Source organism: Ictalurus furcatus, chromosome 2 (genome assembly GCF_023375685.1).
Source record: "Ictalurus furcatus strain D&B chromosome 2, Billie_1.0, whole genome shotgun sequence".
Taxonomy (NCBI): domain Eukaryota; kingdom Metazoa; phylum Chordata; class Actinopteri; order Siluriformes; family Ictaluridae; genus Ictalurus; species Ictalurus furcatus.
In genome coordinates, this window is record NC_071256.1 from 20,561,537 (window position 1) to 20,576,926 (window position 15,390).

At 39.9% G+C, this 15,390-nt stretch overlaps 1 protein-coding gene across 6 annotated transcripts; it reads left to right on the forward strand.

The window, feature by feature from the left end:
- The first annotated feature begins 638 nt into the window (after positions 1-638).
- Positions 639-14,746, forward strand: gtpbp1 (GTP binding protein 1). Of its 6 annotated transcripts, none has more exons than XM_053652556.1 (15): positions 639-856; positions 2,228-2,293; positions 2,951-3,148; positions 6,390-6,501; positions 6,604-6,784; positions 8,700-9,048; positions 9,147-9,270; positions 9,949-10,063; positions 10,200-10,344; positions 10,898-11,080; positions 11,182-11,317; positions 11,503-11,681; positions 12,386-12,547; positions 12,900-12,938; positions 13,481-14,746. In XM_053652556.1, the coding sequence occupies exons 3-15, from the start codon at positions 2,969-2,971 to the stop codon at positions 13,577-13,579; spliced, it is 2,004 nt and encodes a 667-aa protein (XP_053508531.1). In that variant the 5' UTR covers positions 639-856; positions 2,228-2,293; positions 2,951-2,968; the 3' UTR covers positions 13,580-14,746. The 6 variants fall into 6 exon arrangements, with proteins under 6 accessions (XP_053508531.1, XP_053508521.1, XP_053508548.1 ...); XM_053652546.1 differs by having other exon boundaries at positions 2,966-3,148; XM_053652573.1 differs by lacking the exon at positions 2,228-2,293.
- The last annotated feature ends 644 nt before the right edge of the window (positions 14,747-15,390 follow it).

Below are 15,390 nucleotides of genomic sequence, written 5' to 3' on the forward strand. Positions count from 1 at the left end.
TGTGAATGATTATTTGTGAGTCCACATACAGCAATTTGGTAGGATTTACAGTTTTCTCTTCCCTTCTTTTTTTAAAAAAAATATATATATATATTATTATTATTTATTTGTTTGTTTGTTTATTTATTTATTTATTTTATCTCAGTAGAATTTACTTGTGCGTTAAATTTGCCAAATATATCATGTACTGCTGATATGATGGAATGAGTCAATGGGGCATGCCACTTGATAATAACCTGCCGCAAAAATACTGCACCTCTTGCGCTTCTCAATAAGTACTCTCTTTACTTATTTATTGCTCGAACCTCACTTTTTCCGTTAGCAAATATTTCACTGTTATTATCTCTCTCTATATATATACCCGTCGGTATATATCTTAGTTTTGTAGCTGTGATCTAAGAAACACCAATATCTCTGCCGTCGCAGGGGCGACGTTCCTGGAACTTCTTATAAGAAATCGCTCCATGTAATACTTCTCTCAATGTAATATGTGCATTTCTCATATCACTGACTCCCTTCCACACAGACAGCAATACACAATCACTTCTTAAAATTCTAATTCTATATCATTGACTCCCTTCCATAAAGACAGCAATACACTATGACTTCATAAAATTCAAATTCTAAATTCTTGATGATTCCTACCAATCAGTGGTAAGGCTGCATCGGTCTTTCGCGCTGCATAATAAAGGGCAAACCGCCTTTGCGTCAACACAGACTTCAGGGTGAAACTTTTCCACGGGTGTCCTCCGGTTTGCTTGTTGTCCAGAAAAGCCGAAAAGACTTGCGCAGCCCAGCCAGGATAAGCCAAATTGTCTTGGAAATTAGACAACACTCGCGGACTCGTCCTCTGAAGGTAAAAAGGTTCATTACAGAAAGATGGTTAATACAGGATAAAATAAAGCAAGATAGAATAATGACAGCGCTCTGAAGCCCTTGTACTAAACCACTACTATATATATATATATATATATATATATATATATATATATATATATATATATATGAAACACAGAGCATGACAATTCTGTGTACCGATGAGAAGCAGTTTGAGGCAGTTCAAACAGGCTTTGCTTTAGGATCTTGGAAGATGTTTAGACGAACCTTGAACAGAAGAACATGTTTGTTTCTCTGTAAGCAGATAAACATTCTGTACTCATCTCAGTGACATGACATGGCCTTCTTAGGCATTATCCTCACATGAGAATGAAACAGAACAAGAACAAAACAATTACAAAGTAAAAATGAGTAATTTCCCTCAGACTCAAAATAGAAAAAAGCGCACGTTTGTATGACAACACGTAGAAACAAGCCACAAAAATATTACACAATTAAAATAAAAATTCATTTGATTTTAATAAGAAAATAACATGTGGGACACTATGGCTGTGCTCCTTATGTTAATTTGTTATTTCCCCTATGCTCCAATTCTACAAGCACAATTACACATACAGATGTGTAAAAGATTTTACAAAAATGTGTTTTCTGTGTTCTTAGTGGATAATTTCAGAAGGTGGTACAAAAATACGAACCAGTGGAAGTCAAAGAACTTAAAAACTAAATATGATAGAATTCTGAGAGCATTGAGTTACTGAAACTTTGGGCTGACATTCCGTTTATAGTTACATGTAATGTAATTAAAGGACTCAGATCCTGTTGTCGCTTACGTTACAGCAGCTATAAATAGTCGTTCCCTCACCAGCCTCTCTTTATTCTCTCCAAGTTAAAAAGAAAAAAAAACGCAGTTTGTCATGTTACTGAGAAACCGCAAAGAAGCGTAAACTCCTGTGTCCTAAAGATGCCAGAAAACTTAAAGTTACAGCTTTACCTCTGACTGTTACAAAGCGCTGACACTGGAGACTCCTTCCATAAACGTTACATAATCACATTTCTCCTTACAGAAAACTTCACTACGTCAACTTTTTAAAATCTGTTTATTATCACTGGAGCGTCCACTATAAACGCCCTGTGAATGAGCTGTGACTATAGAAACGATAACTTATTAGAACAAGTGCATTCATATAAACCTGTGATTTGCAGCTGCACTAATAATAATAATAATAATAATAATAATAATAATAAAGTTTACACTACTGTCAGAGCTGCTTTTATTGAGAATTAATCAACACCTTCTGACCAATAACAATCCAGAATTCTTGGTTGATTTAGTTCTTTGTGTGATGGATTTAGCCTAAGGATTCATTCATGTGGCGTTTTGTTATTTTAGATAAAACTCTGTTATGGTGCTGAGGCTTGATTACGTGACGTCTGATGTAACACACCTGACTGGAAGGTAACCTGTGTGACATGTTTGTTTTCAACCCCACACACACACACCTTGCTGAAGGTATGACGTCACGTTCCATATGTGAATATTCATGAATGGAAAACTTATATTGGATTTTTTTGGTCAATATAACATCAAATATCCTTCTGTAATAATCATCAGTAAATAAGAACAAGAAGTCATATTGATTATATATAAAAGAAAATATTATACAGTATGAAATGTTTACATCACTCTGAGAGAAAGGCACACCGACTCTGATTGGCTGTTAGAGGCACGTGGTACATGGATTGAAAAGTAAAATCAGGATTGGCTCGCACAGATGCTGACTTATGAATATTTAATAAGGAGGCGTTCCCTGGATAAACTACACATGCTAGCTGTTTTTTATTTTACTTGTGTAATAAACATCGAAACACGGATGGTATGCTGGTTTGTGTGGCTTCGGCTTTTCAGTATGTAGTTAACACTCATGACAGGATTCAGTGTGTAAATCTGTACATCAGTGGTTTGGAGTTGAATTTGACTGGAGTATCTGCAGCAGCTGTTACTGTATGAGGAGCTAACTTAGCTACGCGGATCTTCTCCCTGAGCTCTGGAATTTAAACCGCGTCATTTAAAGATTCTTACTTTTACTTGTAGATTTTATTATTTTACTTTTAGATATATTTTGTTTAGAACATGGCATCGATGGCGACTGCCGAGCCCGGTTTAAACCCAGGGCCAATGTCAGCCACTGAGTCTTTGGTTCCTGCTAGCATGTTCGCTCCACTCGGCCGGGGCTGTGGGGACGACGACGGGGCAGAGTGCTTCGAGGACGGCGAGGCGCTCAACGGCGAGACCGGGGATTTCTCCAGCAAGGTTCGCTACTAGGCCTCACACAGCTGGCTGATTTATTTAGCGAGTAGCCTTTGTTTATATGCACTCTCGAAGAAACGTATGAAACTATTTTGTCTTATTTGTGTTTTGTTTATTAAATATTTGACATGTTTATTTAAAATATTTTGAAACCATACACTAGCTACTACACCGGTTCGGTATGAAGTGTACACAGAACTGTAGCTAGCTAAATATGTAATAGAATAATTGTATCTAAGATGATATAATCTTATCTTATAGTTAATAATAAACAAACGTTAACTGCAATCTAGAAGGTATACAGCTGGGTCAAGGTTATTTATTTATTTTACAGAGCGAGAGAGAGCTAGCGCAGACTACCATTGGCTGAATTCCAAATGACTCTATGTGCAAACCTGAGTTCACTACATGGGGTGAAAATGTCATTATATTATTGCCTTTGTAGTGCACTTACATAGGGGAGTAGTACGCCAAGTGAGACACGGACACAGTAAACCTGTCACTCTGAAAGTACAGAACTATACTGATGAAATACCAGTGCAACGTAGGCGAGAGAGACGGAGAGAGAGAGATAATGTGCATGTTTGTACAAGGAGAAACATCAAAGCAGAAATAACATTACACCTTTTTAAATGTCCTATAGAGATAATCCAGATCTATGAGCTTTAAAAATCTCTCAGTTGTACATTACATTATAGTGCACTACACATACAGTCTCCTTGGATGCTATTGGAACACAAGGCCAATTCATTAGTTTGTAAGTTTCAGCTTTTATTTCCTGGTATTTACATCTAGCTGTGTTTAAATGCCATCAAATCTTCAGGTGAGCAAAAGCATAGGAACAGACAAGTCTTGAAGTAAATGAAGGTAAATACTTGCTTGTAATAACTGCATAAAGCCTGTGACTCACTGACATCACCAAACTGCTGGTTTCTTCTTTTGTGGTGCTTTTCCAAGCCTCTTTTAGCTGTTTTTTTTCTGGGGGTTTCTCCCTTCGATCTCCTCTTCAGGAGGTGAAATGCTACTCAGTTAGGTTAAGGTCTGGTGATTGACATGGCCAGTTTAAAACCTTCCACATTTCCCCATGATAGTCCTTTGTTGAGTTGACAGTGTGTTTTGGATCATTGTCTTGATGAAGTTCCTCCTGATCAATTTGGATGCATTTCTCTGTAAATTGGCAGACAATGTTTCTGTAGATTTCTGAATTTATTCTGCTGCTACCGTCATGAGATTATTGAGCCTGTTCCAGAACAGTCATGCAAGCCCAAGCTATGACACTACCGCCACCATGTTTCACAGATGAGCTTGTATGTTTTGTATCATGAGCAGATCCTTTCTTTCTCCACACTTTGGCCTTACCATCACTTTGGTAGAAGTTAATTTTGGTTTCAGAACTATTGTGGCTTGTCTCAGTATTTCTTTGCAAATTTCAATCTGGATTCCCAATTCTTACTGCTGATGAGTGGTTTGAAGCTTGTGGTATGGCATCTATATTTCTGCTCACGAAGTCTTCTTCCAGTGGTGGATTGTGATACCTTCACCCCTGACCTGTGGAGGTTGTTGATGTCACTGCTGAACCATTCGGTGTCTGTTGCTCAGTACACTAGCGGGTTCTTTTCTTTTTGAGGACATTCCAGATTGTTATATTGGCTATGCCCAAGGCTTGTGCAGTGCCTCTGATTGATTTTCCCTCATTTCAAACCATAAAATGGCTTGCTTTTCTCCCATAGACAACTCTCTGATCTTCATGTTGGCTTTTTAAAAAACAAATGCAGTCTTCACAGGTGAAACTGAAGGCTAAAACCAAGACTAGATGTTCAGAGCTATTTATTGTTTAAATGTTCAATCTAACAGGACACACCTGGGTAACAAGAAACACCTGTTAGTCATGTGTTCCAATATTTTTGCTTGCCTACAAATTGGGTGGTCTGATACAAAATGTGCTATGTTGTATGTCATTCATCAGATCTACATATAAATAACAGGAAATAAAAGCTGAAATTCTAAACTCTTTTCATATCAAACCCAGATGTTTTCAGTCTACAGCAAAAACAAATGATTTGGCCTTGCTGTCCCAGTAGTTTCAGAGGGAACTGTATATTATTTTATATTCTGATTATATTTTATTATACAGTTGCAATCAAAATTATTCCACCCCCATTGCAAATCAAGTTTCTTGGCAAAATTTAGACTTTCAGCTGTTTGCAAAAAACAAATAAAACAAAAGCAACTGAAATATTTCAAAACAATAAATACTTAAAGTGGTTTCCCCCAAATTCAACTGAAAATGCAAATAATAATGATTTCTCCAGTTTCAAAGTTATTCAACCCCCTGAATAGAATCCCTCACAACAGCACAAATATGCAAAACAGGTGTTGTCTCAAGCACACCTGATACAACTAATCAAGGGCTTCATTAGTTACACCAGGTGTGCTTGAGCTGGAAAACATGAAATACCTGAACTGGCTATGGGCAGAAAAAAATATGAAATACCTGAATGGTTGTGGAAAAGTCTTGAGTGACTGCAAAAGACCTGCAGCAAGACTTGGTGGCAACAGGCACTGAGGTTTCAGTGAGCACAGTAAGGCGTGTACTAAACGCAGAAGGTTTCCATGCCAGAACTTCAAGACGTACACCACTACTGACCCAAAAGCACAAGAAAAGCTCAAAATCATGTAAATAAGCCACAGAGGTTTTGGGATTCTGTTCTGTGGAGCAATGGAACAAAACTGGAACTTTTCGACACGATGGATCAGCGGTTTGTCTGGAGGAAGAAGAATGAAGAAAGAACATGCTGTCAAGCATGGTGGTGGATCAGTGATGCTCTGAGGCTGCTTTGCATCCTCTGGCAGTGGAAACTTGCAGTGTGTGGAAGGCAACATGGATTCATTGAAGTATCAGGAAATCCTTGTTTGCCATGAAGGGGTCGAATAATTTTGAGACTGGAGAAATCATTATAAGTTGCATTTTCAGTTGAATTTGGGGAAACCACTTGAAGCAGTCATTGTGTTGAACTATTTCAGTTGCTTTTGTTTGATTTGTTCGTTGCAAACAGCTGAAAGTCTGTAAATTTTGACAATAAACCTGATTTGCAATGGGGGTTGAATAACTTTGATTGCAACTGTATCTTGTATCTCAGTGATTTATTAGTGAATTATTAATTACTTATTATTAATTAACTTTCTCTCTCTCTGTAAGCTGAGGTTCTAACTGTGTGTGTGCGTGCGTGTGTATGTTCCACAGTTGGCTCTGGTCAGTCCTAATGGAGAGCAGTATGACTCGTTACTGCGGCAGTTGCGTGAGCGGATGGATGAGGGCTGTGGAGAGACTATTTATGTGGTGGGAGTGGGGTCAGGTGAGACTCAACTCACAGCGTGTACGCTTTACACTTCTCCGTAAACATGATGAGCAGAGTGAAAGACAGAAAATCATCAGTGTGTACACATTCCTGTGTCAGACGGCGGTGATTACGGTCTGAACGATAGCGACATGGAGGCGTCGGTGGCCACGGTGCAGTCCCTGTGCGAGCAGATCGAAGCCGACCTCATCCTCCTGAGAGAGCGCGCGGAGAGCGGCGGCCAGGTCCGAGATTACCTCATCCGCCGCCGTGTGGGCGAGGCGGACTTCCTGGAGGTCAGGTGAGCAACCCTGAGATCAACACTCCATCATCATCATCATCATCATCATCATGACAGGACTGACTCTGTTCCTCACCACAGCAACAACTAACCAGGGAGAGAGATTTCTAGAGGTTTAACAAATTGTTAATCCAACTTTCTTAACCAAGTATTCACATGATTACTTTTCAAACACAATAAATAATACCTCTCTGATACCTTACAATAATTCTATTTTAAAACCAACAATTCTTCATACTTGTTTTCACAGAATACTCCCCCCACCCCCAGTCCTTACAGCAGAAAACTCTTTCATATGATTGACCAAATTAAAATACACATTCTCTGTTTTAATTCGAGCAGCCATCATCCCTTTTAGCACATTCCCTACATCAATTGAACCACTGCCTAATATCTTGTATTTCGGTTTCTTCCAAATAGCCATCTTGGCTGATCCCAACAGAAAATTAATTAAACAAACTTTTCCTTTGAAGATCCTTATACCTGGGGCCACTAATAAAGCATTTATGAGAAATTTTTTCATACAGAACACCCACTGACTTCGGGACGATGGAACAGGAACGGCTCGTTTCCGGGTTTTGTCCTTCAAAATGACGTCATCCCTGCACCACTCTATTGTGGCACCACCTAGAGACGTCTTTTCAGACTAGCTCTAGATTTACTCCACCAGCTGGCATTCTGACACTAGCCACTTGTTTTATCTTTTCTTTTGAAAAGGTGTATCTAATTTAGCTGAGGTGAGAGCACGTTCGATGCAGTTTTGTGTTTTTGGGTGTTGCACCCTGAAGAAGGCATTTCTGCTGAAATGAGTGGGTCTGCAGCTCCTTACTGTGAAATATCCATTTAAATAACGGCTTTTTAATCATTTCAGTTGGAAGTATACCTCGGATTACTTTTTTTTTTTTTCTTTCAGTTCTTTAAAACGTTTCCAAAACCGTCTCTATCTCACACAGTGAATAAACAAATTGTCAACTTTCTCTTCAACCAAACAAAATGGACCATCCCTCCCCACTGCTGGATTCAGGTGTGCCACCTGTCTGTCTGTAGATACAGCACCGTGGATGAGTCTCCACTGTATGGGACTCAATGACATTTTTACAGCCGACTGGAACCTTTCTAACTACACTGGTGAACCTGCCGAAACCAAGAGAGCGCCCACTTAAAATATCCACGTTGGGAATGAACGGTGGACCATTAGAAATCGTTACCTTAGTTGTTGGAGAAACTAATGGTTGAACAGGAGCAAAAACGCCACTCGCCAAAATCCCGCTCTCGACCAACTGATTCACTAGTTGCTCTTGATTCAGAAAAAACACACCATAGCCGCCTTCAGCCTTCTTCAGCCTTCTTCAAAAGTGTACTCACTTTTGTTGCCAGCGGTTTAGACATTAATGGCTGTGTGTTGAGTTATTTTGAGGGGACAGCAAATGTACACTGTTATACAAGCTGTACACTCACTACTTTACATTGTAGCAAAGTGTCATTTCTTCAGTGTTGTCACATGAAAAGATATAATCAAATATTTACAAAAATGTAAGGGGTGTACTCACTTTTGTGAGATACTGTACATGATACTAATTTATAATTGATTTGATCAGAAATAAACCGAAACAAACCATAGAAAAGACCCTTTCTAGTTTCCCTCTAACAGTGAACACCCTCCCACACTTCTGCTTCCCAGCATGCACAGAGAGAGAGAGAGAGAGAGAGAGAGAGAGAAAGAAAGAAAGAAAAAAAGAAAGAAAGAAAGAGGACATGGCAAAGATCAGAGGAAATTTAGATTATGTATAATGAAAATAAACTAGATATATTTTCTAGATATTTACATTTAAATGTTCTACAGATCTTGGAGAACACCTTTCTGGAGGGCATCTCTTTATCTCTCTCTCTCCCTCTCTCTCTCTCTCTCTCTCAGGGTGGCGGTGGTAGGAAATGTGGATGCGGGAAAGAGCACGCTCCTTGGAGTCCTTACACATGGAGAGCTGGATAACGGTCGAGGTTTCGCTCGTCAGAAACTTTTCCGTCACAAGCATGAGCTGGAGAGCGGCCGTACCAGCAGTGTGGGGAACGACATCCTGGGCTTCGACCGTCGTGGCCATGTCGTCAACAAACCCGATAGCCACGGCGGCAGTCTGGACTGGACCAAGATCTGTGAGAAGTCCTCCAAGGTCATCACCTTCATCGACCTGGCGGGACACGAGAAGTACCTGAAGACCACCGTGTTCGGCATGACAGGCCACCTGCCCGACTTCTGCATGCTCATGGTGGGACACTCGTGTGTGTTTGTGTGTGTGTGTGTGTGTGTGTGTGTGTGTCGTGTTCTCTGTGACTCTGTGTGTGTGCTCCTTCTGACCTGTTCCAGGTGGGCAGTAATGCAGGTATAGTGGGCATGACTAAAGAACACCTGGGCTTAGCGCTGGCTCTCAACGTGCCCGTGTTTGTGGTGGTCACTAAGATAGACATGTGTCCTGCTAACATCCTGCAAGGTGAGACACACACACACACACACACACACACACACACACACACACACACACACGTTTACTTTACACCTATGTGTGTTAAAGCTCTGGGACAGTGCCCACATATTTAAAGTAACAATGTTGTTGCTGATCAGCTTAATCACTTTCCCCTGTCTCTTGAATGTAAGGTGCGTGTGGTTAGCAGAGAGTATATTTACATAAGCTCCACCCTCACCACTTATAAGGCTGCTGTCTAACCTAGCCAACATATCTGTTGTATAACTTTATAACTGTGTGTTGAGGCACGAATCCTGATTCTGTGTTTAAGTGGTGTTGGAGTCTGGGACAGAGAACTGATGATAAAATATGTTTATTAGAATATTAAGCCACACCCACCAGGGCAGTCTGAGTTCAGTGATTCAGCTGCTGTTTTTTTACTTTTACATCCTGTTTTTTTTTTTTGTTTTGTTTTGTTTTTGTTTTGTTTTTTTTCAAACCTTGTTGTGTATATGCAAAAAAAACCAAAACTTTATATTCTTTGTAGGAATTATTTTATTCAATAATAATAATGTTTAAAGTAGATCGGACAATGTTTGTTACAGCCAGTTTACTTGATAAACTCACCTACGGTGTACTGTTACAGTAACACTCACTAACTAAACCACCGAATAATTAACTAAACCACTGGTGCTGATGTGCCAGAGACACTGAAGCTGCTGCAGAGGTTGCTGAAGTCTCCTGGCTGCAGAAAGATCCCGGTGCTGGTGCAGAACAAAGACGACGTCATCGTCACTGCCTCCAACTTCAGCTCCGAGCGGTACACCCCACACACACACACACTCAACACATGTACACCTAACACGCAAGATCCTGTAGGGCAGTTTGTTCATCTCTATACCGGCTCTCTTTAACCCTTCTTTCTCTCTCTCTCTTCGTGTGTGTGTCTTCCTCAGAATGTGCCCAATTTTCCAGATTTCTAATGTCACTGGGGAGAACATGGACCTCTTGAAGATGTTCCTGAACCTGCTGTCCTCCAGAACGTCGTTTAAAGATGACGAGCCGGCCGAGTTTCAGATAGACGACACTTACTCAGTACCGGTAAGTGTGTGTGTGTGTGTGTCTTTAAAATGTTTCGTACATATATATAAAATCTATTGTTTTCTGTACTTTCCTTTCACTTGATCCAGAGTGACTAAAACAATCGCACCACCAGACACAGGTTGTCTCCGATGGTTTATTTAGACTGGTGTGTTACTGACTTTCTGTTTGTGTGATGATTAAAGAACTACAGTAATAACTCTCTCAGCCTTATTTCATCTCCACAGCTGAGGTCAGTTCTTTTTCGCCCCCTTCTGGATATATTCAGAACTGCAATAACATCCATGCAGGCACTCGGAACCAAAAACAGTTCATATATTCGAGGCCTGTAATTTAGAAGTGAAAGCATTAACGAGATCACGGAGCCATACGGATTTGGGGAAAAGAAAAATTAAACCGAAAGTTGATGAAAAGCAACAAGAAATCCTTTTGTTTAACGTGTTAATACACTCCCTGGATGAGTGACTTATTCACTCCCAACTCACCTGTATGACTGAGAATTATAAATACAAGCTTGTGTGTGTTTGTGTGTGTGTGTGTGTGTGTGTGTTAGGGTGTAGGGACTGTAGTATCAGGAACGACATTACGGGGGCTAATCCGGCTGAATGATACCATGCTGCTGGGGCCGGACCCCCTCGGTGCCTTTATCTCCATCGCTGTTAAATCCATCCACAGGAAGAGGATGCCTGTGAAGGAGGTGCGAGGAGGACAGACAGCATCTTTCGCTCTCAAAAAGGTTCAGACTTGCAGAATTACTGTTTAAAACATCTGTCTTACACATGCTATGAGTCTATGGCATGTCATAATGCTGTCGTATTTTCTCTCTCTCTCTCTCAGATAAAGCGCTCGTCTATAAGGAAAGGGATGGTGATGGTATCACCGCGGTTAAACCCACAGGCATCATGGGAGTTTGAGGCAGAGATCCTGGTGCTCCATCACCCGACGACTATCTCACCCCGATACCAGGCCATGGGTGAAGTTATAAACCACATTTGTATTAAATGAGCAGTGCAATTAAATATGCTCATGCAGTGATCAGTATGTTAACACACACACACACACACACACATGGTGTTAACACACTCGAATGTGATAACTGACCTGACTCGCAGCACTCCCCCGGTTTTGATCTGAGACCTGTACCCACTCTGTGTGCAGTGCATTGTGGGAGCATCAGACAGACAGCAACGATCCTGACGATGAACCGAGACTGTTTACGAACAGGAGACAAGGCCACGGTGCATTTCCGCTTCATCAAAACACCCGAGTACCTGCACGTGGACCAGAGACTGGTGTTCAGAGAGGGCAGGACGAAAGCTGTGGGCACCATCACCAAGGTCCTGACCACACACACACACACACACACACACACACACACACACACACACACACACACACACACAAAAAACACTGCATGAGTACTATCTCTCTAAATGATAAGTCAATAAACTGTGTGTGATTTTAAGTGAGGTTTAAAATCATTAACAACTTCCAGAATTTTATTATGAATTTGGATCTATTTTTTCTTTATTCAGAACAAAGACTGAAAGCTGTTTTGGGGCGGAGCTACATGACCTCTATCATGATGTACTTGTCATGACAATTTCACTAAACAAACTAAAAGTATTTGAATATGCAAGTTGCTCTAGGATGACAGTGTGGTAACTCAAAACGATGACACCCAAAACATATGGTGGTTGTCATAGTAACGTAGAAATACAGTGGCTAGTATGTCTGCTTATAAATAACTAGGTGAGAGTGAGGATGTAAATCAAGTTTCAGACACTGAGATATGAATGAATTTACTAACGGGGGCGATTTTAATTTGCATATTCTTGTATATTCATAGCTCCTGCATTTTAATGAGCGTAAAGCTGTAGAGACGATTCTCTGCTATTTCTAGATGATGCTTTAAAATCACATTAAAGGATTTAATGTATATGCAATTATTTTTACTGATTTAAAATGTAAGGAGACTTTAACTAGCAGGTTTTTACCCAGTTAATAAAATTTGTGATTTTAGTTATTAATCTTTTTACAGCTTCTTCAGTCAACAAATAATCAGCCGTCAAACTCCAAACCTCCACAAATCAAAATGCAGTCGACTAAGAAGGTGGTGAAGAGAGACGAGGGTCAGACAGCAGCTGCAGAGGAAACGCTGAGCAACACAGCGCCGACCGCTTCCATCCCTCCTCTACAGCAGGTCTCTCTCTCTCTCTCACACTCTCACACTACACAACTCACACATAGACACGCACTATATAAACGAGTTACAGTTAGAGAGTGAGGGTTGGGACTCGTACACAACTTTACACTCTCTATTAATGTTTATCTAATCACTTCCTCTCTGTTTTCTCTCTTCCACAAACGCCACTCCTTTCTTATCCTCCCATTTTATTATTTATTCATGTTCAAACCCTGCCTACTTTTTCTCCTGATTCCCCTCATCTTATCCCTCATATCCTTCATCTCATCCCGCACTCCCCTCATCCCCCGGTTCCCCTTATCCCCTGTTCCACTTTGTGTTCCTTCCGTGTTGTCCATTTGTGTCTCAGACTGAAGGAGACGAAGACAGTCAGACTAAAGACTCCAAGGTAAAGTGAGAGTATGGTGTTACAGTATGAGAGAAGGGAACACGCATCACACCCTGAGAGAAAGGTCCAGTCCCTCAGTGTAGATTACAGGAGAGCTGCAGTGCTACAGTTTATTTCACACTGAATAAGAATGAGCCGATTCTCTGGTACTGAAACTCTCATAACCTACTGAGTATTAATCACCGACCTCAACCCATGTGACCTCAATTGAGTTTGATGTAAATTATTCTAAATTGATATTTTAATTTAACATCATAAACATCAGTTTTATTTTCCTGACACACATGGAATCAGGTACATATCAGATACAAAATATTATCACATTTAATAATAATTATTCCTTAAACCGTAATTTTGGATTGTGATTGGTCAGATGTTGATTAATTCTCTATAACAGCAGCTCTGACAATAGTGCAGGTTATTAATAATGCGCTTGTTCTGATACATTACAGTTTCTATAGTAACAGCTCATTCACAGGGTCATGCACAGGACTCTTATATTCTGCTTCTTCTTTTTTTTTTTTTCTTTCTTCTCTTTTCAGCCAAAATCTGGAGGCAGGCGACGAGGAGGGCAGAGACACAAGGGTAAAAGTCAGTCCAGCACCACAGCACCCCCTGCTGGTGCAGTCGGCGGCTGTTAAACCCCGCTCCACTCCATTACAGTCAATTTTGTAGCTTATAGAAGACATGAAAATGGGCAGCTGCCTCCACCACTCATTTATTTTACGCTTTTATTTTAAACTTGGACCACAGCACTGCTTCCTCCACACAGAACCACATGGAACCACCATGCAGTGTCCTGCACAGTTTAACTTATAAACAATGAATGGTGTGTTCTTAGAGCTTCACGTTGTCCTTATTAAAGTTCTCATGAAAGAAGCAGAGAAGCTGCATGATGGTTCTTTACTGAGGTTTTTTTTCTGTTTTGTTTTAAAATATCAGTGGTGCTGCCTCGTGTAAAGGAAGAAAGATGATGATGAGTATGAGTGAAGCTGTTCTGCATTAAATATGGCATTATTCACAGACTAAACAACTTGTTCTAGTAACCTTTGTAGATAATATTCTGTTCAAGGTTTATGATTATAAAAGATCATACGATAAAATAAAGAAAAATGTTTCATCACATCGTCAGTAGTGTTGACTGGAAATCCTCACAATTTACACACTTGATCTCTAAAGTTAAAATACTGCATTACTGTTTACATGTTTGTGAAACTCGCACGGTGTTCCTCATTAACACTCTGCTACACAACACAATAAACTGACAGAAGAGAACGGCTTTCTGTTGCCTGGGTTTCTCCTTTTGTCTGAGCAATAAAATAAAATAGATTTACATTCCCTTAAAGATATACACAAGGTAAGGAATTAAAAGAAAGAAAAGGTGAGAGAGAGAGAGCTGGAGAGAAGACAAAGAGGGAGAGAGTAAATCAGAAAGGGCAAACAAGAAAAGCAGGAAGAAAATGAAAAATCCTACAGTGATCATGTGTGCTGTTTGTTTAAAGCATTTAAAGTAGAGTTGCTGATTGGTTGGCTATGAAGCTTCTTGTGACGTCACTGACCGATGGAATTTACAGTGTTTTTTTTTTTTACGATTGCCATGACAATTTTTTTCAATACTTTTAACAATTTTCCTAAACTTTTAACACAGTTAGCATAACATCCATCTGTGTAGACTAAACAATTAACACATTTCTCGTTGCTTTGACTCAAAATGTATACAGTTAACACAAACTTAATATGTTTGAACTTGTTTTACACACAAGCTCAACCAAGACCAAAACAATGGATCTTTACTAACAAATTTACAAATGCTTTCACACTTTGTCAGAACAGATAACATCATGTTCTAAACCTAACTTATAGGATGATGTCAACAAGAACAGCTGTTCATATTGTGAATTGAAACACATATACATCCACTGTACTTTATTCCATTGCTACTGAGAAACAGCTGATTGAAGTTATGCAAATAGATTAATCATGGCTGATTCCCGTCTAGGAAACACACTCAGGTGTTGAGGTTCTTTCAATCGCATGGCCATATGGTATACAGTAAAAGAGGACCTCTTTGGGCTGATCTTGTGTGGAAAAGTGACATTGTGCTATGATTGACTTAATGTTAATGTTGGAAGAGAACATGTGTTAGTGTTTTGGTAGACATAGTTTATTGTGTTAGTGTATTATTGTATTTTGAAAATTAGTGTTGGAGTTTAGTTTACAATGTGATTTTGAGCATGAAATTAAGCGTTTTGCTAATTGTGCGTTGTAGGTGTGTTAAGAGTTCAGAAAAATTGTTAAAAGTATTGAAAAAATTGTCATAGGAATCGTAAAATCGGAAAGGTCCCTTTCCAGAAGCTTCACACTAACTGTTCCTCAGTGGTGGAATGAACTTCCAACCTGAATCCAGACCACAGAATCTGTCACTATAGTGACACCACTAACCAGTAAACAC